We start from the raw sequence: 25,699 nt of genomic DNA on the forward strand, positions 1-25,699 counted from the left end.
GATTTGGAGTGTAGCCCAAGTATGTATTTCAGGTTTTTTTATAATAAAGTTCAAGTTCTCTTGTGAGAGAGAGAACTGCAAATATGATCTGTCCTGATGGCTTCATAAGGAAAGACGAATTTAATTTGTATTTACTTAAAATTGTATAAATCTCACTTATTCAAAATATGCTCTTATCTTTTATAGCTTACTTCAAGGTAAAATATTGGGCTAAAAGGTGAATCCCAGCAGCCCGCAGAAATGCTGCAATCAGCTTTGAGAGCTGGGCAGTGGCTGCAGTGCAGGGCTGGCAGCAATGCAGGGCTGGCTGAGGTGCAGGGCTGGCCACAGTGAAGGCAGGGCTGGCTGAGGTGCAGGGCTGGCAGCGGTGCAGGGCTGGCAGCGGTGCAGGGCTGGCCGTGGTGCAGGGCTGGCAGCAGTGCAGGGCTGGCTGAGGTGCAGGGCTGGCTGCAGTGCAGGGCTGGCAGCGGTGCAGGGCTGGCTGAGGTGCAGGGCTGGCCACAGTGAAGGCAGGGCTGGCAGCGGTGCAGGGCTGGCAGCGGTGCAGGGCTGGCTGCGGTGCAGGGCTGGCTGCAGTGCAGGGCTGGCAGCGGTGCAGGGCTGGCCACAGTGAAGGCAGGGCTGGCAGCGGTGCAGGGCTGGCTGCAGTGCAGGGCTGGCAGCGGTGCAGGGCTGGCTGAGGTGCAGGGCTGGCAGCGGTGCAGGGCTGGCTGAGGTGCAGGGCTGGCAGCGGTGCAGGGCTGGCAGCGGTGCAGGGCTGGCAGCGGTGCAGGGCTGGCCGTGGTGCAGGGCTGGCTGAGATGCAGGGCTGGCCACAGTGCAGGGCTGGCTGCAGTGCAGGGCTGGCAGCGGTGCAGGGCTGGTTGAGGTGCAGGGCTGGCTGAGGTGCAGGGCTGGCAGCGGTGCAGGGCTGGCAGCGGTGCAGGGCTGGCAGCGGTGCAGGGCTGGCTGCGGTGCAGGGCTGGCTGAGGTGCAGGGCTGGCAGCGGTGCAGGGCTGGCAGCGGTGCAGGGCTGGCTGCGGTGCAGGGCTGGCTGCAGTGCAGGGCTGGCAGCGGTGCAGGGCTGGCTGCAGCAGCTCCTGCCCAGCCTGGCCCAGCTCCGTGGTCAAACAGCTCCAGTGCCTCTCCTGCCGAGTGATTTTTCTTTTAATCTCATGACATTGCACAGTACTGTTTAGATATATTGTCTGTCCTTTTTTCACATTACAGAGCTTCTCTGGGCTAGAGTGCAAGTTCTGTGTGAGGCTGCTGGCAGTAAGATGGTCAGAAGACACAGAAGGTCTAAGACTGGGATTTGAGGAAAATAGTGGGGAGGAAAGGGAGAGCATTGTCTATACAGATCATGTTGAAATGCCTTGCTAATATCACATAAATACTTGTATAGTTACTCACTTAGTAGTTACGTAATTATATTGCTAGCAGTGGGAGAATGCTTTATTATGTGGATTTATTGATTTTAGGACATGCAGTGTTGAACTGGAAAAAGTTAGAGAGTTGAGACAGTGAATCAAATGAGGACCCCCCCTGGGAAATCCACTAATAAGTACATTACTGGACAGCAGGAAAAGTGGCTGGAAGCCACACAGAATAAATAGAATCAGTCCCAAAGGAAGTTATTAATAATGGGCAGAAGAAGGGAAAAGAAGTTCTATGCTAATGCTGGACTGGGAACTAAGTGACTACAGACCAGTGCTGGTTTTCCAAGAATTTTCCTGTCCGTTCTGCATCTATTTTTAGACTGTCGTTTCCTTCCTAAAACAAGCTATGTAGCAACATGCCAGTGGGAAAGTGCTGTGAGGTTAGTCCTGTCAGTCAGTACAGAGCACCTGGCCTCTGGGCAGATATCCAGAGCTTCTTGCCAAGGAAGTAGCTTGTACAAACTGTGAACTCTGTCCACCTGTTAGGGATTGTTTGCTCATGATTTATGTCTCGCACTACAGATGTATTTGCCACAATGAGTTATTTACAGCAGTTTAATAGTAATTCCTGTAATTGGCACCGAATCCACTGGCATGCAGATACATGTATTTCTTCTCCCTTGGTCTGCCTTCGCTCCCACTGGAAAGGCTTTCTTTCTTTGTTTGCCTGCAGCCAGTGACACACCATGCAGCTATGCTCTGCAGCATGCTGCTGTGCTCAGTAGCAGCTTTGCACTGGGCTACGTTGCCTTTGAATTAGCCAAATGACTCACATCCTTCCCTCAGAAATTATCTACTGTAATCTTAAAACACTTTGAGGAAAAGAATATTTGAAAATAGTTAAGAAAGATCTCAACCCTATTATTCTTTCACTGCATTTAGTTACACAGTGATGTCAGTGTCAGGAGAGCACTGTCTGCTGAGCAGCCTAATTAGACTTCAGAACTGTCTGTCTCTGGTGGTTGAGATGTGTGGGCTGGGAGACACTGAGGCATTATGCCATGTGCCGGGACGCCCAGGTGCATTTGGTGAAAGGAGCCCCTGCCATCACCAAACTCCAGCCAGGGCAGCGTGCCATCCACCAGCTCAGTGCTCTGCCCCTGGCAGGGGGAGAGCTCTCTGAAACTGGGGCCTGTTACTGACTCTCTCTCAGCTCTTTGAAATCCAGACCATCACCTCAGTGTAGCCCTACACCTAAGGATTCAGATACTACTCCATGCTTTCAAAAACAGGGGTTTTGTCTGAGATAAATTAAAAAAAAACTCCGTTAAACCATCTGTTCAATCTATTTCTGAAAACTAGCCTGCCTCCATTTGCTTCTCCCCTGAGAACTAATCCTGTCCCACGATAAAAACCCTAAAATCAGAACTGATAATTTGGCTGACAATATATGAAGAGCTCTGCTGCTTAATTAGTTCTGCAATGCTGCTGACAGTAATTACAGCCTCCTTTTGTGTCAATAACTAAGTCAGCAACTCTCAAAAAAGATTCAGGGCCTTATTTGTCTTTTAGTTATGTCACTTCTGCATCCCTGTAATTTCAGTGATAACAGTAGAATTACCCTTAATGTGCAGTAGTGTAAGTGAAAGGAGCATCCAGACGTGTACATTGGGGGTTGGGTTTGTAGTCACATTTCTGATTGGAGCGTATTTAGAAAATATGTGTCTAAAAATACAAGCAGCGGTCAATTTTCCCTGGGAAATAATACTAAACTGATGCTTTGCACAGGTGTTCAGAGCCTTTGTTAGTGGCTTTGGGGACAAAAATTGCAGTTCTTGACAAATCAACACTGAAAGTTCATTAACGACATTTTAAAGAGTTAGAGTCCTGCTGTTTGAGAAAAAGGAAGCAAAATTGCAATCTAGAGAATTGAATGTGCTCCTGTATTCTCCATTAGATGTGGCCATCTGAATTTGAAGGAGAGCTTTGTGGAACTTCCATGAAGTGCCATCTGTGTGCAGTGGTGGTTAATAGAGCGAGGAGGGTGTCAGAGCAGTAAATATGGATTGTTGCCACACGTCCTGCGGCCTTTGGAGCCCCGAACTGGATTTCGGCTGCGAGGTGCTTTACCTAGGCAAAGGGTAAAGGGAGAAGATTTAAGGTTATTAACGGAGGGTTAATTTCTGTGACTGAAAATTTAATTTTTAGTGAATCCTCATTAATGTACGACTTTGGCTTTAGACGTGCTCTCTCTCCATGCCTTGTTACAGGACTGTGTGAGAGTTTACAGGGATAATGCGACTGGCAAGATACTTAGGCTAGAAGCGTTATAAAACCGAGCATTCCACCAACGCGGCCTCCCCGGCTGGAATTCCAGCTTTTCTGCAGCACGACGGCCCCGGCCCTCAGCCTCAGGCTCCGCCCCCGCCCCGCCTTCTGCTCCGCCTCTGAGCCCGCCCCTCGCTCCGCCCCCGCTCCGCCCCATCTCCGCCCCTCACCCCGCCCCATCTCCGCCCCTCTCTCCGCCCCATCTCCGCCCTCGCTCCGCCCCATCTCCGCCCCTTCTCCGCCCCTCACCCCGCCCTCACTCCGCCCCTCTCTCCGCCCCGTCTCCGCCCTCGCTCCGCCCCTTGCTCCACCTTTGTCTCCGCCCCCGGCTTCTCTCTCGGCTCCGCCCTTCGCTCCGCCCCCGTCACGCGCGACCCTGTGGGCGGGGCCAGGGCCTGGTCGAGTCACGTGACGGTGCCAACATGGCGGCGCCGTGGCGGCGGCGCGGCCGCTGAAGGAGGCGCGTCCCTTCCGGGTGGTGCCGCGGGCCCCGAGTGCCCTCCTGTCTCTTGCTCGGCCCCCGCCCGCTCCCGGCCTCGTCATGCAGCCACCGTCTCACGAGCAGGACGCCCGCACTAAGAGCATGTTCGTGTCGCGGGCTCTGGAGAAGATCCTGGCGGAGAAGGAGGCGAAGCGGCCCCCGCACGGGCAGCTGCGGAGAGCCTGCCAGGTGGCGCTGGGTGAGTCGGCCCGGCCCGGCCCGGCCCGGCCCGCGCAGGGCACGCGGGGCGCGGCGGTGGAAGGGGCCCAGCCCTCCGGCACATGTCCCCTCCGCCTCGCGTCCCGGCAGAGTGCGGGAGATCCTCTCGGGACCCCGGAGCGGAGGGAGAGTTCTCCCTCCAGTACAGGAGTGCAAATAGGAGGGGAAAACCCCCAGATACCCGTTTTATTAAGTTCTGGTCTCGGTGTGAAACAGGAGGGACTTCGTCTTGCCACTTCGGTTTTGAGAAAATTAATTGCAACTTTTGGACTAGGAAACAAGAGTTTTTAAGGCCCTCGACTTACGGAGCCCCAGAGCTTCTCGGGGTGTTAAATCTGACCTCTGATCTTCAGGTCGTGTTCGGACTGGCCAAGTACGCGTAATATCTGTGATGTTTTCAGAGATGGCAGCGCTTCTTGTGAAGTTGGTGGGCTGGTCCTGAAATCTGCAAGTACAAGCTTATGTAAAGGTCTCTGCGGTAAAAGTTCTGACAACATACGGTGTGTCACAGAGAGGGAAAAGATAAACTGAGGAGAACAGTAGAGCTCTGCAGCTGGAGTTCTCTGTGACCCTTTCTTAATTTGCAAAAGTGACATTTCTCTTTCAGTTTTAGTTGCTTCCCATCAATATTTTCCTTTGAATTGGGAACATTTAGTGTATCGAAGACAGAAAAAAAGGCAGGTTGGATATGTAAGGAGGCAGGTGCAAGTTCTGTCCCAGACAGAGTGAGCTTAAAGAAATGTTGTCTTCCTCCCAGCAGTCTTTACTGACAGGGGATCTGTAGGAGCTACCTGTAGTGTAAACACATATGCCCCAGCAGTCAGACTGCTTTTCCTAATGAGTTCCTTTTCCTGATCTCTTCCCCAGCTGCCCCCGCATGCACTGAACCCATTTACAGGGCTGAGAGCCTGTTTTGCTGCTAGACAAATATATTTAGAAGCTGAGGAAGGGAACTTGTAAGATGCCTGGTGAGGGCCTGTGCTTGCTAAGGGATTGCAGGAGATGATTTTGGGAGGAGTGTTGTGCAACAGCCCCCGTTGGTGCCTGCCACTTGGGTTATGGCTGTGCCTGCGTGTACTAAGGTACAGCATGTGGGAGGGGAGCTATGCTTGTCATGGTGGACATAATGAACCTGCTTTGGAAAGGAGGCCATGGGCTTTCCTGGACTAAAGCAGAGGTCAGCATAAAGAGATAACCTTCTGTTGACCAACTCTTTGGGGCCAGGGTGACTGTATGGGAGGATCTCTGTTACATTTGGTGAATATTAGTTGATTATTTTAGGTTGCTAACAAGAATGGCGTTTTTTTTATTTACGTGTGACTTTTTTTTCCCCCAAACTTCATTCTATTTTGGTTAAGCCTTTTTTTTTATTTTCTCAAGTGAAAAAAATCAGTTTTATTTCCATGTACTTAATTTTAATTAAGCATATACTTTGTATTAACTAAGACTATGACAGTTCCAAAACTGTCAACTTTAAATTTTCAAGCTCTATGCAATAGTAAATATGTGAGGAAATGTTGGAAGAATGTTACTGGCAGTCTGAATAATTCAGGTCAAACTTTGTAACCTGTCAGAAACTGTCAGAAATGAAAGAAGCTTCAGTGTTGTGAATTATAATAAAAAAGTCCAGTTAACACTGAGTAAAAATAATTCTGTTTGAAAGAAATGTAGTTACTTTATGAAAGTGTCATTGTGTCGGCTGTTGTCTGCTGCACTCTTCTCCAAGTAATACTTAAAAAAATCCATTTCTACTTACTAAATCCCTTTTGCTGTGCAGTCTTCTCTATGCAGCGGTGTTTTTATTGGAGCCTTGTGTTATTGTGCCAGTTATAAACCAGGCAACACAGACATGGAACACGTGTAGCTGATACCTTAGATGAGGGAAGTCTAAGATGAATTTTTTTTTTTCCAAATAGGGAGAAATGGATGTATTCTACAGCTGCCTAATAGAAATGAACAGTTTTTATGGCTTCTGTTATGGTGTTACGGCAGTAGTATTTCTATTACTTACCTATGTTTTACATTTGTTTTTTGGTGAGAGAGAAAGAAGTTTCTAACTGTGGGAACGATGCTTTTGTTTTCTTACGTGAGTTCTGTATTGGTTTGTGTGTGTAACTCCTGAGAATTTAAGTAAATTACTACTGAATGTTGCTGTCTCTCTATTGTAGAAAATGTAGGAATTCTTTGATTCTAATTTTAATCTGCTTTAATTTTTCTAAATTTAAATTCTTCTTACCCTTTTTTCCCTGTAATTCGGTCCTATCACTGGGCTAATACTGATCAGTTTTGGACTACAAAATACACCTTGTAGAAATCAGAAGTAACATAGGTGCAAATAGGATAGAAACACAAGCGTGGAGGAAAAGGAACAAAACCATTTCACAGTGGTGTTTTTTGGGTTTTTTTTGCCTCTTTCCATGCCCTCCTTTGAAATACACGGCATTAATGTTAAGTAAGCAGACTTTGAATAGATTCCTTCATTCAGTCTCTTGCTTCATCAGTAGGTGTAACGGTTGTCTCCTGTAGTTGTAGTGCCAGTAAACCCCAGGAGAGATTGGGAGAAATTGAGGGTATTAAACAGAGAAGCTGTTCTGCTCTGCTTTAGAAAACTGTGTTTTAAAGAAAATTTGTTTTTGACTGACCATTTTATGTATAAAAATAGTTGCTTAATAAGCATTTGCATTTACATGAAGCTCCAGGTACAAATGATTCTTAATAAATCTGCTGAAACGGTCCTGAAAAATTTGCAGTGGAATACTGACAGTCTGTATCCCAGCAGTTCATATTTGACTAATGCTAATTGTGCACCTGGGTCACTCACATAAACTATTACAGCCCTACTGGGGCTGTTTTTAATGACATACTGTGCAGCCACCCTGGTCCTGCAGCCTTCTCTGATAGCCTGGGCAGCTCCACATACATATCTTCAAGCTTTCTAAGCAACAGAATTTGTTTAGTTAGCTTGTTAACAAGTTAAAATCTTTTCAACCCTGCCTTCACTTAGGAATCTGGTTGTGTGTTTTCATGTGTTTAGGAAGTCTCTGTGCATAAATGATGAATGTCCAAAATAAGGTGTGTTTCTTCATTTGGCCTCTTGGCCAGTGTGTTCAGAGGGCGCTGGGGCAGAGGGCACTGTGGCTTGCCCCGGCCCTTTTCTAAGGGCTCTGCACAGCCACATGTGATCCATACCTGTTGGGCTTTGCATGGACTCCAAGGCAGGCTGGGCTTGGGCAATGTCATTGGCTTTACTGGCCTGGGGGAGGGAAGCTCTGGCTGCTCCTCCACGTGTTTGTGTTGGCCCTGCTGCCTGCTGTTGGGACCATGGCCCGTGTCCTTGTGCCAGCACGAGCCATTTTTTGCACAGGGGCTCGCTTGCTGCCCTGACACAAACCTGACTCTAAGGCCACAGAGCAGGCATCGAGCTGCAGGCAGAAAACTAATGTTCTCTGGTTTAATGTATAGTTTTCAGTACAAGTGAACTGAACCCATCCATCTGCTAGAGAAAGGCAGCTACCCTATGTGAGCGCCATCCTACTTTTATGGCCAGAAACTCTGGAAGAAATTGCTGCAAGGCCGTTCTTGTTCCAGGTCTGTTGCCCAGTAGGAATGCTGCTGGACTTCCGTTAGATGGGCAGCGCAGGGGTTGAAGATATTTCTGACTGAAGGAGGTGCCGTGGGAGAGACAGGGAGCTCTGGTACCAGAAGCACCAGGTGAGGGGTCAGCTTTGTGCTGGGGTGACTAGATGTTGACCAAAATTTGGGCTGTGTTCTGTAGCTACAGGAGGGAGTTGAGCTGTGCCCCTTACTCCTGGGGCTGGAGAAAAACAGGACCAGTGACGGGCGGTTTCTGGAAGCTGGCTGTGTCTGGTTAGGGCTTGGCAAGCTGTTCTTGGCAGCAGACTTCAATGAGGCAACTATTTCTGTTTCACTCACTTGCGATGGTCAGGCCCCCAATGAGTACTTCAGATGTGGAGGTTTTCAAACTGTTTTGATGCAATCAGTAGCAGAAGTATGCCTGCAGCTTCCTTTTGTCCTTTCATTTATTCTTTTCTGCCAGTATTATCTATTAAAATACTGTTGTGGTGAAGATGTTTTCATATGGCTTTAGAAAAGCTTTTATTATAATAAAATTTTGGGGAACTTGGTCATGCCTTGGTTTGATCTTTTTTGTTGCTGTTTATAGAGTACTTCTGAGAGTTAAATTGTGTTGCTCTAATATGGGATATTATTCTTACATTATTTTTCCAAGATCTATGACAAGTATCAGTAAAGATGGGCATGATCATGTCTCCTTAAGGCTATGATCTTTATTAATCTTTCAATTCAACATCTTTTTTACTCTGCAAAATAATCAGTATGGGGGGAAAATTATCTCCTTGAAAGAAAGAGAAACTTAGTGGAGTTTTTGCATTAGAAAAATTTCTTCATTAAGAAAAAGCTCTGTACACCTTAGTTCTACAGGGTGTCTGAAATGCAGCATTATGTTTTTGCTGACCCTGGCATCTTGCTGTACTTGGGATTGTAGCTATAGCTAAATTATGCCTTTCTCTTCCAAGACCTGGAGGCAGGACTAAGCGTTCTGAAGGTGTAAAGCTACCCAGAAGACTCTGTGTTTTAAGCAGCAGTTCCTGCATGCTATGGGAATGTGCTGTGCTAAGAGCAAGGCAGATCAAAACAGGGACACAATGCATTGGTGGGTCACCTACGTTCTCAGTAGCTCTTTGGATTATATGGTGTTAAAGGTGAGGAAGGTAATTAAATCAAAAGGCCTGAATTGAAATTATGCTGAACTGAATTTCTGACTAGTCACCTGATTGATAGGCCAGCTGGATCCTGGAATGAAAAACACAGTGTTTAAGAAGTGGTGCTGTGCAAGATTTACATTGTCTGTTTGGCACAGAAAACCTTGGTCATTTCTTACCAACAGCCTCCATTCTGTTGTCTCCTCTCCAGTTGAAGCCTAAAGCATCAGGGGATGGTGGTGCTGGCTTTGGGCTGTCACAAAGTTCCTACTGATCCTGCAAAGCTGCAAAGTTCCTACTGACCCTGAAGCCCCCAGACCTCAGCGCTGAGTGCTGGGCTTGGCTTCTGCAGGGCTGGCAAGTGACAACTGTTCTTTAAAGCTGCTGGATATGGTTGTTAGTGTGGTGGGCTTGAGGAGAGCTGGGAACACTGTGCACCTCAGGCTCTTCCATTTTTTGGTGTCTCTTTGGCTGATTCTGGGGTGGATAACATTACTTCAGTTGGTGTGACATGATTGTGTGCCATGAGAACTGAGGGATGTCAGACTGATGCTCATTAACGAGTGGATATGGCAGAGGGAATAGCAATCCTGGATGGAGCTTATTACTCACAGCTTATAGTTATACAGATTTTCGCTATGTTCTGCTTCCATTTTCTCTATCCAGTGTGGGTAGTAGTTTTACAAAATCAGTACACGCTGTGAGGATTAATTCCTGTGCCATTTACTGACAAGCAGGTCTGGACAAAACCCTGTAATCTGTTTGCTGCAGTCCCTGTTCCTTAGTGTGATTTGTGTATTGATTCTCCTGTTACAGAAGAAATTCCTGAGGTTCACAGACAGCACTGAAATCATCTGAACTGTGGACATCTGATCACAAACAATGGTGTCTCTCCAGAGTTGTGGAGTACAAGTATTGAATAAATGATCATTTTCTAATACCTGTAATTGAAACAAGATTTGTAAGTGTGGTAATTTGCAGTCAGGGTAGTTTGCAGCATGTGCTGTAGGATGGGATGGAAGGTTCTACTGGTGTTACAGATGATGTAGTTGTGCAGCCTTACTGTGGGTACTGGTTTAGATATGAATTTGTCAGTGTTCACAGTGGTTGCTTATGCTGGTCTGTATTGTGCACCTTAGAAGTCCTCAAAAAGCCTTATTAGAATCTTTGGGATCTCCTGGTGTATACAAGAGAAATGAGAAAGGAACTTTCTTCGTCCCTGTCTTAAGTTTTATGAAAAGCTCTTTGAAAGTGTAGTTTAAAAAAAAAAAAATCTGCTAGCAAAAGGACAGAGTGGATTTGAGATTTCCTATCTCCTGGGAGCTTGCCCAGCTGATTCTTGTTGTAAGGCTTAAGATGAGCAGGCTGGCTGGCACGGCAGGTAAAGGGAAGGTTGGATGCATTGAACTCATAGTTTATGCAGTAGCTTAAAGGCTTCTGCAGACCTGAGCACTCTGTGATGTGGGCTTACACTTGAATAGAAGTTGCATACTATGCCTGAGAGTTCTAAAGATACCTTTTGTTGAGAAAGATACCTTTTGTTTGGAAAAACTAGCTTTTAAAATGTAAAATTGGAGAGATACACCTTTCAATAACTGGTGAAACTCTGATCTCTGAAGCTGAGGTGTTAGAGAAATGGACTAGCAAATACTGAAGTGCAAAACTGGATTTAAACATTTTTGCTTTATTACTGTGTTATTGATAATGATAACTAAGGCTTGCATTTTTTTTGTCTCTTCCAGATGAAATAAAGAGTGAGCTGGAAAAACAAAGGTAAATGATTAATTACTCTGAACAGAAGGGTGGGAAAAGAACAAATGGAATAATTTTGTGGAACTGTAAGAGTGTATATACATTATAGAAGTGAGTTGGTGAATACCCAGACCCACCTTTCTGCCAAGAACACGTGGCCTGGCCTGTGTGTTTCACTTACACAATATTTGTGGCTGTGGGTACTCAAGCCATAACTGCCTATGAATTTCACCAGGAAAAATTGTGAAATTTCTAAAAGGTGCTGGTTTTTTGCTTCCTTTTACTGGACTCAATAGCCTGATAGGAAGTTATGGGGAGCAGTACATACCCTCTGTTTGATAGCATGTGCTCTTTATTACCTAGATCAAGAGCACCAATTTAAATATTAGTGCAATAAAAGTTTTAAAAAAGTTTTCCAGCACTGTGCTATAATTGAAAATGAGCAAATGGGTCTCCAGATGTGTTTCTATTTGCTTAGTGTTCTGCTTATGGGCAATGTTTAATCCATTTTGAATAACATGTGTAGATATATATCAGTTGTGTAGGAGTTTTCCAGTATTTCAGATAGTGGGACAGTGTTGGAGTATAGTGAGGGAAAAGTTAAGCTGAAAAGGATATGAAAAAGATCAGATAGAATATAAATAAATATAAAATGGATTTTGTGTGATTTTTAAAGAAAGTTGATCTTTGTTTAAAAAAGTATATGCAAGAAAGCTGCAGTACATTTGTATGCTGCTGCGCATTATTTAGCTTTAAATTCAGAAAAAGGAGAAAGTGTAATTTACTGTGATATACATGCTTAGAAAAATTAGTAATTCTTTGTATCTGACCTAGAGAAGGCACTGCTGCTCCACCAAAAGCAAATTTCATTGAAGCAGATAAATATTTCCTTCCATTTGAGCTGGCCTGCCAGTCGAAGTCTCCACGTATCGTCAGTACTTCCCTGGATTGTTTACAGGTAGGTGTTGTGGGTAAGCTTGGTCCGAGTGAGATGGAGAAAGCTGCAGTGACCGGATCTGGCGCGCAGCTCCCACAGCGAGGAGCAGCCCTGGCCCGGGGTCAGAGCAGGCAGCCCCTGCCCCAGGGCACACTCGGCCGGGCACTGGGCACTGGGCACAGGGAGGAAGGAGTGTGGCTGCCCTGCTCTAGCCCCTTTGCTGGGGCTGGGGGCTCCTTACACCGGGCAGTAAAGGTGCTTCATCTGCCGTGCTCCACAAGGAGTATTACCGAGGGGTTTCTTGTGGTGCTGGTGTGACAGAGGAAGGCACACTCTGGAAAAGACTGGCGTTAAAAATTTTTCCTCTGTTTATGGTATGAAAAAAAGCTTTTTTGTCATACTAAAATCTGTTTTGTACACATATGTGAGCAGTCAAAGTATTTGCTGGCCAGACTGTAGGTGGTGTTAAATTTTTACATTAAAACTGGTTAAGTGAGACATGCTATCTAAACACACCTTTTTATGCTGTGCTAAACTGTGTTTTTCTTAACAATATATGGTCATCTAAGCTGCATTCTTTCTATCTAGAAACTCATTGCATACGGGCATATCACTGGCAATGCTCCAGACAGCGGAGCTCCTGGAAAACGACTGATTGACCGAATAGTGGAAACCATTTGCAATTGCTTTCAGGGTCCTCAAACAGATGAAGGAGTACAACTGCAGATAATTAAGGTATTTTATTCAATTAATTTTGGTGCAACATTAATTTGTTTTCTCTCTCTTTCATTTTGTAACTGAAAAAAAAAAGCAAAATATTACTGAGGGCCCATTTGCTCCATTTCTTATATTGTCCTTTTGAACTTTCTTTGATTTGAGATGTTGTTGCTTGTAAAGCCTAAAAAAAAATAAATTTGTGTTTTGTAGCAAACCCAGTGATTATTCTGGAAGACATGCATGAGGAGCATTGCTGTCTACTTGCTTAGGTTTCATTTTTACTGTGTTATGGACTTTTCTAGGCTCTTCTCACTGCAGTAACATCTCCATATATAGAAATTCATGAAGGAACAATTCTTCAAACTGTTAGAACCTGCTACAACATCTATCTAGCCAGTAAAAATCTTATTAACCAGACAACTGCCAAAGCTACCCTTACACAGATGTTAAATGTAATTTTTACACGGATGGAAAATCAAGCTGTAAGTAGCTATTACTTTTTCTCATCTGAAATGTTTAGGCTTGCAAATGACTGAAAACTTTTTTACTATTATTGTTTTTAATGAATCTGTCGTTGTAGTTGCATATCCGTTGATTTGTCATGTTAGATAACCCATCGAATTGTGCAGTGAGACATACTGAGTTGAAAATAAAAGGTGATGTGCTCTGCTGATAACAAGGTTTCACACCATAGCTTCTGCCAAATGGCATTGGATAAACAAATGACGCTTTTCAAATAAACTTGAAGTGTATCTTTTTTATCTTATTGGCCAAGTGATTGTAGTTTCACTGTTTCTTGCTAAGACATGAGTTCACAAAGGAACATCAGTCATCATAGAGAGGATTTCTCTCAGTGTATTCTGCGCTTAGATGCACCTTTCCGTATGCGTTTCCAAGTTGCAGGAGTCCAGAGAAGCAGAGCGAGCGCAGAAGCCGCAGTCCCCCGCGGTGGCGGGGCCGCGGTCCCCACGGCCGGGGCAGCGGCAGCACAGCTCCTGGGGAGGCAGAGCTGGCACCGCCGGCGCCGTGCTGGCCAACGGGGAGCCCGGCCACCGAGAGCCCGGCCCTGGGGAGCCCGGCCACCGAGAGCCCGGCCCTGGGGAGCCCGGCCGGGCAGAGTCTGGCCCTGGGGAGCTGCAGCCGGCCCCCACCCTGCTGGCAGCAGGTGAGCACAACACGGGGTCTGTTGCTTTCGCGCGCAGCCAGCCTGTTGAAGAGTGCTTTTGGAGGCTGCTTTGAGGAGCAGTGATGGGGTGACTGGCTCCCTTGGCTCTCCTCGATAGACTTCCCGAGTGCACTGCCATCCTTGGCTTGTGTCTACACTGTAACTGCTGCAGAAAGGTTCCTGTTCTCCTTAGAATTCCAGTTAAACCATGTGTGCTTCATCTATAGAGGATTGTAATGGAATTTGACTTGAACAGGTTGATAAAGGGCAAGGAAAGGAAGAGAATTGTCGTGGTATGTGGGATGTGACAGAACCGCTCTCAGGTGATTGAAGTCCTGTGGTAAAAATGGTGCATATTATGAAGACCGTATCATCACCATATACTGCATCTTAATTAGGAATGTTTTTAACAGTTGATAAATAAAAATGACAAAACAACTGCATTAAAAATATCAGGGCTCTGATTCAAACAATGTAAATAACATCAATGAGTATTTTTGAATGACTTCTCACCAATTACTTTCAATGAGAGCTGCTGAAGAAAACTGATAAATTTTTATGGTTCTGCCTTTGTCATGTTTTTCTTTTAGTCTTCTTTCTAAACAAAGATACTAAATTTAAAATTCTCTCTGTGTTTCCTTAGAGGAAACAATTGATGGAGGAAAGGAAATGGTTCAAGACATCTTGGAAGATGTGGTAGATTCAGCTGTGAAAGGTAGTAAATTCTTCTAAAGTAAAATAATTCCGTATGTATTGTTTATAGAAGCATGGAAGTAATTTTTTTTACTAAGTATCTTGACAAGAATATCTACTAAGGCAGCAAGAACAGGTTTTGATTGTATCACAATATTCTTTTGCTGATAGCTGAGAAACTTTCTAGTTTACCAGTGATACTTCTGTGCGACTCAGTGACAAAGCTTCACAAAGTCATGGCGTAGAAAACTCTTGCATGATTTTAATCATCTTTCCATTTTCCCCTTTAGTGGCTGAAGAAAAGCAGGTAACAGAACCTGTCAAGGCTTTGCCTGCATTAGAGACTACAGATACTCTTCTTTCTGGCTCTAGCAATGAAAATGTGCAAACAAATGGGATTCCAGATGATGGGCAGTCTGTTTCCTCCACTGATAATCTGGTAAATAACTGCACTGGATGCAAGTACACATCTACGAGAGAAGAAATGTTTTTATTGTGACAACTAATAGAGTGGGATTTGGCAGAAGAAAGGGACAGAAACTCTAATGTGTGTGTCCTACTCAGATTCAAAAAGGAAGCAGCAGCTGCAATTAAGCACATATTGAAAATTCCTGTACTAAAATTTGTTATATTAGTTGTATTTTAATACAGAGTGGGGACAGAGACAAAGGGTTAGTCGACATCTGTGAAAAGATCCAGATCCTTGTGATCCTGTTTAGGTTTAGTTTAAACTGTAGCTGATTCTCGGAGGAGCTGTAGAATCTCCTAATTGCTCTGTTTCTTTGTCTCACTGAGGGTCTGTGTTGTGTTTCTTATTCTCAAGGAAACAGATGTATCTGGCCATCAAGCTGCTGCCAGATTTTCCCACGTTCTACAAAAGGATGCCTTCCTTGTGTTCAGGTCATTGTGCAAGCTCTCCATGAAACCACTGGGGGAAGGACCACCAGACCCCAAGTAATGTGACTGGATTTAATATTCTGTCCTCTCCTGGTAGCTTTTGGAGACAGTTAAGTTGCTGCTGTACAGTTAAGCAGGTGTTCAAAATCCACTTATTTTAGTTCCCTTGGTTTAGTTAGTGTGATGAATCTAGGATTGAAAATAGCTTCAAATTATTAAAAATTAAATACTTGAGATTTTTTGTTTTTGTATAAAAGGCTTATTAATCTTACCTGTTGGAGTGGCCTTGACTATAGTATTTGTGAAGTTTTTGGTGGGAGAGTGGGGAAGTGCTTAAGAAGCACTGAGCTGCATTTATTAGGCTTGTCTAATATGTTAATATTACTGAAAAAATTTCAGATTTGGATGGTAGAAGTTCAAAATTCACTTGGCTGATTTTGACCCCTTTTGCCCCCTGCATTTAAATGAATCAAAATAGCAGTGAATCAAAATTTCTTCCTGATGTAGAAGAAATGCTACAGTGCTGATGTTGAGTGCAAGTATAGTAATGATGTTGAGTGCAAGTACTAAGAAAATATAGAAATACTTTTAATGTTGAATTTTTTTCTAGATCCCATGAATTGCGTTCCAAGGTTGTGTCTCTCCAGCTGCTTCTCTCAGTGCTGCAGAATGCTGGTCTGGTTTTCAGGACACATGAAATGTTCATCAATGCAATCAAGCAATATCTTTGTGTAGCATTATCTAAAAATGGAGTCTCTTCTGTTCCTGATGTGTTTGAGCTCTCGCTTGCCATCTTCCTCACACTGCTTTCAAATTTTAAGACCCATTTAAAAATGCAGATTGAGGTGAGAGACTTTTAATCTATAAATTGCATATGCTCTAGTTCTCAAAATACTGTTTGCAAGGTAAAAAGACACCTGGCACTTCCATTTTCATGTCTTAGTTTGCTTTGCTTACTAAACTAATATATTACTGCTATATCCAAATTCTAATATGCATGAAATATTACTCTTGAACAGAAATTACTGAACAGAAATGAATCTGTACATTTGATGTGGTTCTAATAAGTTTCAGATCAAGTCCTTAATCTTATTTATTTTGCAGGTGTTCTTCAAAGAGATCTTCCTGAATATTCTAGAGACTTCTTCAAGTTCCTTTGAACACAAATGGATGGTGATTCAAACTTTAACTAGAATTTGTGCAGGTATTCCCACTGTGTAAAATAATCACTTCTTCTGGCAGCAGATGAAAATTATTTTGAAAAGAAATGCCACATATAATGTTTAAGTATGAAAATTTGAATTTGATCCTAGAGTGCTTGGGTTAAATGTCTGGATTCATCTGCAGTGCCAGCTCCAACTGGCTGATTCCTTTCAAAAACTCTATTGCACAGAATCCTAATACTTCCATTTCCTTTTATTTTCCAGATGCCCAGTGTGTAGTGGATATTTATGTTAACTATGATTGTGATTTAAATGCTGCTAATATATTTGAACGTCTTGTAAATGATTTATCCAAAATTGCACAGGGACGAAGTGGGCATGAGTTGGGAATGACACCTTTACAGGTAAGGAAAACAGCTTTGAAGATAAGGTACTATTGTTTCATAAACAGTGCTATCTTTGCATCGTTACAGATATGTTACAGAGGTTCATGTTGTCTGTAACCTACTGATGTTACTTACTTTTTATTAGTTTTATAATTTGCAATTGGATGCTGAAGCAGTGCCATTAATTACTTGGTGATTTTGCTGCCCTGTGAGACCAGGCTGCTTCTGGTCTTTTAGTTTGACTGCCAAGGGAGAGAGAGCCAAACGAGCCTTCCTCTGCCTCAGTTAAATTGCTTCCTTTCTGGAGCTTATAAACCAATGGTACCATCTGTGGGGTTTGCTTTGCACAGACTTTATGCCATATCTCCACCATATGCATTTTATTTTTAAGATGATACTTTTCCAGTCCTTAGAAGGAGACTGTTGTAGAGACTGTTCAGCATGGTTTGTTGGTTTCATTTTTCTTTTTTTTATTTTATTCTTCTTTTTCATGTTTTAGGAGCTAAGCCTGAGGAAAAAAGGACTTGAATGTTTGGTTTCTATTTTAAAATGTATGGTAGAATGGAGCAAAGACCTTTATGTGAACCCTAATCATCAGGCTAGTTTGGGTAAGATTGTTTCTGTATGGAGAGACTGATTTATTTAATCAGTTCATTATTGGGTTTTTTTACTGTTTAGAAGCTATTCAGAAGTGTGAGTGCCAGGTTTGTAGCTTAACAATTAGTTTACACAAGTGAGGTATTTTACAAACAGCTGTTAGTGCTGTTGCAGTAACTGATTCTCCAAGTGTATGTTTTGAATAACCAGGTTCTGTGGATGAGCTTTAGCCAGGCCCTTGTCTATTATAAAGGCTGATGTAGAACAAGGCATGCGACCAGTCTTGAAGTTACTAAGTTGAAGTACTGGAATTTCTCCATAGATGCTGCTGCTTTTCTACCTGTTGTTGGATTATTTTAGAATTTCATCAATATCTTCATGTAGTGTAGTGCAGACTGACAAAAAGTATACATGGTAAAATAAGAATATTAACTCATAGATTTCTGCTTAAAAGTACTGTAACTAAAAAGTCTTGACTGAACAAGGATAAGTTAAGCCTCACCTTGTTTGTAAATAGGTTCATATAAACCATCTGACCAGGAAATGGCTGAAGGTAAATGCCTGGACACTGGAGGGAGACGGAGTAGTGTCAGTTCCTTGGACTCCACTGTATCGTCGGGAGTCGGGAGTGTTGGTACCCAGACTGCTGTCCCAGATGATCCAGAGCAATTTGAAGTCATCAAGCAACAAAAGGAAATAATTGAACATGGGATAGAACTGTAAGCCCAGTATGACGGGAAAACTAAAGTTCACTTTAAATAAAATGTATTGTTTCTTATGGTTTCACAGGCACACCTGTAGGGACACTTACAGGAGGCTGTTGTAGTTTAAAGGAATTTCATAAAATCTTGGGTGGAGTGGAGGGGGTTTTCACAGCTTTCCTTTTTGCTGGCTCAGCTCCACAAGTGTGTATGTCTAGAGAGACGTTGGTTTGAGGAACACAGTTGTCTTGCAGCTCTTACATGATTTGTTCTTTATTGAAATAGAGTTTGAAGAATTAAATCATTGCACAGCTATGCTTTACTTCTTTTTCATTAATTTGAAGGTCTGTATGTCTGTAAATGCTGGAAAAAAGTCTTGAACAGCAACATTTTTAACATTTCATGTAGAATGTCAAATTTTTCATGTTCAAAAAGGTGAGTTTGAGTTTTTCAGCAATAACTTCTAAGGTTATCAGCAACTCAATGTACCTTATGAGGTGGAGCCTATGGTGTGATACAGGTAATAGATTTGTTGCACAATCTTTAGCTTTTTTCCTAACTAGAAAGAAAAGATATGGAGCTACAGCACAGAATCTTTGATTTATGAGGACTCTGTAAAACTCAAATTTTATAGGTTGTTATGTTTTTAATTGTATGTCAATTTTCCCATTTTTTGTCTGAATAGGTTTAATAAAAAGCCAAAGAGAGGAATACAGTATCTACAGGAGCAGGGAATGCTTGGCACTACAACAGAGGACCTGGCACAATTCTTGCACCAAGAGGAACGCCTCTGCTCTGTAAGATTACATGCAGCACATTTATACCCTTGCCCCTGTACCTTTGGCCCTGCCCCTGGTATCTGTGTGCCCCTGCTCTGGAGTTCATATCTTAGAGAAATGAACGTGCAAGGCTCTTCATGGACACATCTAATGCTACAGCTACCTGCTGCTTACTTGCTGTCCCAGGCTTCTCAGTAAAGCATAAAGCACTGTGGTATGGTAAAGTGCTGGAGGGTTCCCCATCAATGGAATGTGCGTTTTGTCTGTCCCTGGAGGCTGGAGGGAGACAGAGCAGTGTTAGTTGCTGGTAGTCCCTTGCCAGCAAGGGAGGATCATGTGCTGCAGTGGCAAAGCATTCTCTGCTGCATGTGCAGCTGGGCACAGTCCATCTTTCCTTGACACTGCAGTAAGGCAGGTCTTGCCTTTGGCAGTGAGGGAGGCAGGAATATGCAGACTGAGGGGGCATAGCTGGGACCCCTGTCCCTCCCTCGGCTGCTCTGCCCGCATGGCGGCGTGTCAGCTTTACAGAGCTGACAGCTGTGCAACTCTAGGCATAGAAACCCTCTGGCAGAGCTGGCACTTGGATTGCACAGTAATAACTGTCTCTTGTGTTTTTTAGACTCAAGTAGGAGAATTTCTTGGGGAAAGCAGCAAGTTTAACAAGGAAGTGATGTATGCCTATGTAGACCAGCTTGATTTCTGTGGAAAAGACTTTGTCTCTGCTCTGCGTATATTTCTGGAAGGTTTTCGTCTGCCAGGTGAAGCCCAGAAGATTGATAGATTAATGGAGAAGTTTGCTGCTAGATATATTGAATGCAACCAACGGTAATTCAAACCCTTTGTATCAGATCAGTGCCCGAAGAACATTCCCTGGCTGAACTGTTGTGTGGCCCTTAGGGGCAGGGGATTGATTAAGCCCATACCAGGCCAGGAACTTTTGCAGGCTTATGTGAGGAGGAGATCTTGCTGCTGATATTGGATAGGAAGGATACTGATGCTGTCTTTTCTTTAAATCCCAAGTTCTTGCTAAAAGGAAATGCTAGAAAAGGAAAGGCCAAAGTGCATTAAAATCAAGCAGCTAATGCAGAGACAATTTTAGACGAGTGTAGATCAGTCAAGTATAAAAAACTGTGTTAAGCAGTAGAAATGGATAGAATTAAAAAAATTCATGACATAAACAACTAATAACCTGTTACAGTGCTTTTGCTTGCTTGTTAGATGTGGAACAAAATGTGTTATGTATGTGTTATTTGATACCAAATAGGTAAAGTTGCTTTTGTTCCTATTGCAATCAACACTGAAGTTTAGTCAGGCTTAATTAGTTCCCTTTCCTTAGTCCAGTTGGTGTATCAGTGGGTTGGTTTTATATCAATCATTATGAAACTCTGTGAGTAAAAAATAAGCTGTCACTTAACTTTTTTGAGATTTTACATTATTGTTCTTTGGGTAATCAGTAGGGAATGTACTTGAAAATCTCAGTCTAGTTTTCAATAGTGCAAAGATGATGCACTTCCCCACCCTTTTTATTTGTGTTTTAAACTGTTTGGGGTTTGATGCATTTCTAATGGTTAGCTTCAGGCTTTGTTGGCTCTTTGGTTGAGTCCATAGCACTTCTGGGTATTTTTCTTGCATATGGAACTAGAGCTAATGGATTGAGGCATTGGGAGTCTATAAACCTGTTTTGTTTTTTCTTCCCTCAGGCAAACGCTATTTGCTAGTGCAGACACTGCCTATGTTTTGGCATACTCCATTATAATGCTGACTACAGACTTGCACAGTCCACAGGTAGAAATTTAAAAAATCCAGACTTACAAAAGTCCAAAGGTCCCTGGAACTTGCATTCAAAATCTGATACCCAACTTATTCCTTCTTACAGGTAAAAAATAAAATGACAAAGGAGCAATACATTAAAATGAATCGAGGAATCAATGACAGTAAAGACCTGCCAGAAGAGTATTTATCTACAATCTATGAAGAAATAGAAGGAAAGAAAATTGCGATGAAAGAGACAAAAGAATATGCAATTACAACCAAGTGTAGTAAACCAAGTAAGAAGGAACTAGAAACTGGGAAGACCGCAGTGCTCTTGAACTGTGGCAGGAGCTAAGGGATGTCATAGTGGTGTGCAGAGTCCTTGTGAAAATGCTTTTGGGCAATACATAAAGTGTTTGGAATGGTTGATAGAGGTACATGGAACGAAACTGGCTCAGTTACACCTTAAGACTGCCTTCTGTGGTAGGAAGAGCCGTAGGTGCCTCTGGCACCACTGCAGAGCAGCACTAGAAACTGGATCTCTTGGGGTTTTTAAACACGAGTGTGAGGAATAACTCAAGGGAGAACTTAGTTTGCAATTAACTTGTTTTTGTGTGCTAGACTACGAGTGAGGGCTTGATTTGGGCTGGTTTTTTGTCTTTCTCCATAGCTCAGTGGCTGGGAGATGTCATAGGCCTTGTGACAGTGTTTGAAACCAGAGAGATTGGAGAGTTTGTCGTAATCTATAGTCACCTCTCCTTATACAAACCAAATGAGGGCTTCTTTGTGTAGCATGCAGTTGAAACCAGTATCCCCAGCTGTACCCTACTTTTACTCAGAATAGCTGGTACTAATTTAATTCAAATTAGTGAATTCTGAATCTTCAGCATAGTGGTTTTCCCAGTGTTTTTGTGCTGTTTGCAGGTTTTCTCAATCAAAATAGGAACAAAATGAATTTGCTTGAATATTGAAGTTGCACCCTGTAGTAAAAGGGTAAAGAAGCACTAAGTTACTAATTTCTTTACCATGGTTGTGAGGGCTTGTTTTGTTTTGGGGATGTGAGCCTTAGAAGACACAGGATTTTCCATCCACTTTTACAAGCAGAATGACTTGATAGACTATGCACCTCTGACTTGGAGCAATTAGGTAATAGCATGTGTTATATAGTAAAGGGCTGAATTAGTTATTTTGTACAGAATGAAGTCTTAAGTTTGGGTGTGGTTTTTAGTTCTGGATTTCCTTGCTTGCAGCCTGGGGCAGCCTCCTGACTTCTAAGATTTTGCAATATTTCTATCTTTAGACTTTATTTGCAATACCTTTTTTTAACATTTTGTGATGCTCAGTGTGATGAGAAGGAATATGCTCTTGTAATAAAAGCAAGCAATGTCTGTGTGTGGTGTTCCCCTTAGGTGTAGCTAATGAGAAGCAGCGGAGGTTGTTGTACAACTTGGAGATGGAACAAATGGCAAAGACAGCCAAAGCCCTCATGGAGGCAGTGAGCCATGCTAAGGCACCTTTCACCAGTGCCACTCACCTGGATCATGTCAGACCCATGTTCAAAGTGAGTGTCAGGTTCTCACTGTGTCTTTGTTGTGAAGGGTTTAAAGCATGGGAAAATAAGTGGAAAATTACTTTGAAGAGTTTGCTAATGAAACATGTGGACTCTTTGGATATATTTGGCTTCAGTTACCCAGTGTTTTGGGCTAAAGCTGTAAGAGACCTCTGAATTTAGTTTCTTCCTCTGTTTAGCTTGTCTGGACTCCACTGCTGGCAGCTTACAGTGTTGGCTTGCAGAACTGTGATGACCCAGAAGTTGCGTCGCTGTGTTTGGAAGGAATACGCTGTGCCATTAGAATAGCCTGTATCTTTGGAATGCAGGTTGGTGCCACACTTAGCCTGGGACTTGCTGAGGGCCATGTGGGCTCTGGGAGGCAGGTGAAGAATTACAAATAGCTTATACAGAGAAGATGAAGTGTCTCATCTGCTTTCTTGAAATGGTGAAAGGTCTTGATGTAATCAAGCATTTCTTCAACTCTGCTTTTCTTGCTGAATCTTCTATTAAGAGCGTTTGCTAACTGGCATCCTACTCTCGTTTAGCTGGAAAGTGGTTTGACAGCGCCAGCTGTCCACAGAAGGAAAATTAGTAGTCACATTGCTTTCTCTGGGTCTTTGGGGACTTGATTTTCATGCTTATTTCCTCTCTTGTAGCTTGAACGAGACGCTTATGTACAGGCCCTTGCTCGTTTTTCCTTGTTGACCGCCAGTTCCAGCATTACAGAAATGAAACAGAAGAACATCGATACCATTAAGACACTCATTACAGTTGCTCACACAGATGGCAACTATCTTGGCAATTCTTGGCATGAGGTAAATCTTTATTAGTTTAAATAATGAACATGGTGTCATATTTTTTCTACTACTGTCAACTCCCAGAACTCACTCCAAAATGTGAAGAAAGTGCATTATATTGTTAAGTGTTTTGGTTTTTTATTTAATATGTAGATAAAAATAATGCGCTGCATTTTTTTTGAAGACCCTGTGGAAACTGTGTGACAATATTGTGATTTTTGTGGCTGCATTTGATGTAGGATTTAAATGATATAAAAAGATCTCATTTGGCTTCAGAAAATTCCTTATATAAACTATTGTATTCTTGTTCATGGAAACAAAAATATTCTAGCTCACAGGTCCAGACTTGTCTGTGCAATGTTTGGCAATATTTACGCCATAAGCACAGGAAAAATTAGGGCTAAAATACTTTGGTGGATGATTTGTAAAGATGAGCTATCAGGATTACATACATTTTCTTAAAGCTTTTTTTCCAGGAGGAATTTTATCAGCTCTAAATCTGTGCTGTTGCTAAAAGGAGCATTTTTGCTGCATTATGTTCTCTGGCTCTAGTCTTGGGCTACATGATATGAGCCTAAATGTGCTAGAGCTGACAGATACCTCAGACCTGGCTCACAGCACACTCAGTTGAGTCTTGGCTTGTGCCAGCCAAGAGATGTGCCTGTGGAGGAGGAGGAAGGAGGCAAGCACAGCTTTGACATTTAAACTCTTTAGGTTGTAATATTGTTACTCTGGTGGTGATAGCTGCAATGTTTCAGTCTTTTCATCTCTAGGACAATGAAGTCTCTAGAAGATCAGCTCCAACTTGTTTATAGTCTTGAAAGCTGATGGTGTAAGAAGTTATGAAAAGGTATCCTTTAGTATTAGAGATCCAAGTTGGATTTTGGAGCAGTCTTTATTTTATTCTTATATTGGAATGATTCATGGTGGCTGATAATATTGAATGCAATAAACTTAATTTTTAGTTTTATTAGTAATGTTTTAGCTCCATCAAAGCTGTTATAACAGCCAAAGTTGTTCGAATGGTTGGAGAACCTGAGAAGATATTTAATACAAATATCTGTTAAGAATAAAAAAAATGGTGGTGTGCAGAAACACAATGTTAAATTTCTTTTGATTTTAGATCTTGAAATGTATTAGCCAGCTGGAACTGGCACAGCTCATCGGAACTGGCGTGAAAACTCGATATTTGTCTGGTTCTGGGCGTGAGAGGGAAGGCAGCATTAAGAGCTATGCCTCTGCAGGAGAAGAGTTTATGAGCCTGGGATTAGGTGAGATTATTAATTCTGAACTTCACAACGATGCACATACGAGTGGAGTAAGGATGTTAAAGAATCCTCAATGTTATAACATACTCGAATATATTCGCTTGCTTCCAGGAGAAGCTGTGTTGGATTAATGAAACTGTGTATTCCAATATGTGTTTATAGTTACCAAATCTGTTGTAACTACAGAATTAGGTTAAGCTATTTAATAACTACTCAACATTTATTTGTTGGAATATGTTGTTGTCAAAACTGTTTTGCCATATGAACTCATGGTTTTCTTTAAAGTATTAATTAATAGAAAAAAGAGCCATTTATTTTTAGGAATTAATAGATGTTTCAATTGGTTTTCCAAAGGAATTTCTTATCTTTACATGTTGGGCTTGCTGTTTCAGTTTGTATTGTTTCTGCAGTGTGTATAAGAAACGAATCTTAGATTTTTGTCTTAAATTAGAAGGACAAGGCAAGTTGCGTTAATCTTTGTAAAACCACTAAGGAAACAATTTAATTTTTAAAACTTTGGAGTGGATGCTATAATGATGATTACAATGAATACAGAACTGTGTTCAGCATTAACGATTTGTAGCTGACTTAGAGCTCATCTTTTAAAATAGAATTTTATCTGTTCAATTTCATTAACAATATCATCACCTTAACCTAATAAATATGATGTTTAGCTGTGCAATAATCTGGCACAGATCTGGCAAAGGCAGTATCTGCTCTATATAAATTACATGGTAGCTAGAAGCAGTAGTCACTTCTCTTTGTCTACTTGTTTGATGTTGGAGTTAATATAAAGTCCTTATTTCCTAATGGTAAATACTGTTTTTTAATGGATTTATGGCAGGGAACCTCGTTGGGAGTGGGGCTGACAAACGGCACATGGCGAGCATCCAGGAATCTGTGGGGGAGACCAGCTCGCAGAGTGTGGTGGTAGCAGTAGACAGGTACTGACAATGTAACCTCTGTACTCTTACCTAAATCACCATCTTTCTCATCTGCCCTTCTGAAATGTTGTCTAAAGACATGCTTCTCTCCTAAACTATGTGTTGTAATGTAACTTATTAACTACTGATGCAATGGTGCAAGTCTGCACAATCATATATTCAGATTTGCAGTGTTTATTCTAACCATGAACATGTCTGTTACCACATCAAAGTCCAGGACGTTTGGGAATCTGCTTTATCAGTGTTTTATATGGACCACTATCAGCAGTCTGAACTCCTCTCAAGATCAAACAGCTGAAGGGCAAGAAGGGACAAGAGTGCATCCATAGTCTTTGTCCTGTCTGTTTTGACAGTCACAGCCGACCATATTCTTAGAGGATATAAAGATCAAAGGTGGCTGATAACCAGTAAAGTCTTGTAGCAAAGCTTTCTGTCTGTTTATTGTCCCCATGAAATTTAACACGCTGTCAC

At 42.6% G+C, this 25,699-nt stretch overlaps 1 protein-coding gene across 3 annotated transcripts in view; it reads left to right on the forward strand.

Annotated features, from left to right (window-relative positions):
• Positions 1–4,116: 4,116 nt before the first annotated feature.
• ARFGEF2 (ARF guanine nucleotide exchange factor 2) overlaps positions 4,117–25,699 on the forward strand; it is a 34,771-nt gene continuing 13,188 nt past the window's right edge. For all 3 annotated transcript variants that reach the window (XM_084217760.1, XM_084217761.1, XM_084217762.1), the window contains exons 1-23: positions 4,117–4,366; positions 10,871–10,901; positions 11,715–11,838; positions 12,406–12,552; positions 12,837–13,016; positions 13,432–13,699; positions 14,343–14,414; positions 14,683–14,831; positions 15,216–15,346; positions 15,900–16,134; positions 16,394–16,493; positions 16,717–16,856; positions 17,338–17,446; positions 17,953–18,154; positions 18,822–18,933; positions 19,535–19,740; positions 20,616–20,700; positions 20,792–20,963; positions 22,077–22,228; positions 22,417–22,545; positions 22,876–23,034; positions 24,140–24,287; positions 25,129–25,228. In XM_084217760.1, coding sequence (XP_084073886.1) covers positions 4,228–4,366; positions 10,871–10,901; positions 11,715–11,838; positions 12,406–12,552; positions 12,837–13,016; positions 13,432–13,699; positions 14,343–14,414; positions 14,683–14,831; positions 15,216–15,346; positions 15,900–16,134; positions 16,394–16,493; positions 16,717–16,856; positions 17,338–17,446; positions 17,953–18,154; positions 18,822–18,933; positions 19,535–19,740; positions 20,616–20,700; positions 20,792–20,963; positions 22,077–22,228; positions 22,417–22,545; positions 22,876–23,034; positions 24,140–24,287; positions 25,129–25,228 — 3,290 coding nt within the window. In that variant the 5' untranslated portion in view covers positions 4,117–4,227. The remainder of the gene's footprint in view (positions 4,367–10,870; positions 10,902–11,714; positions 11,839–12,405; positions 12,553–12,836; positions 13,017–13,431; positions 13,700–14,342; positions 14,415–14,682; positions 14,832–15,215; positions 15,347–15,899; positions 16,135–16,393; positions 16,494–16,716; positions 16,857–17,337; positions 17,447–17,952; positions 18,155–18,821; positions 18,934–19,534; positions 19,741–20,615; positions 20,701–20,791; positions 20,964–22,076; positions 22,229–22,416; positions 22,546–22,875; positions 23,035–24,139; positions 24,288–25,128; positions 25,229–25,699) is intronic.

The sequence above is a fragment of the Fringilla coelebs genome (assembly GCF_963513975.1).
Source record: "Fringilla coelebs genome assembly, chromosome: 18".
Classification (NCBI taxonomy): Eukaryota; Metazoa; Chordata; class Aves; order Passeriformes; family Fringillidae; genus Fringilla; species Fringilla coelebs.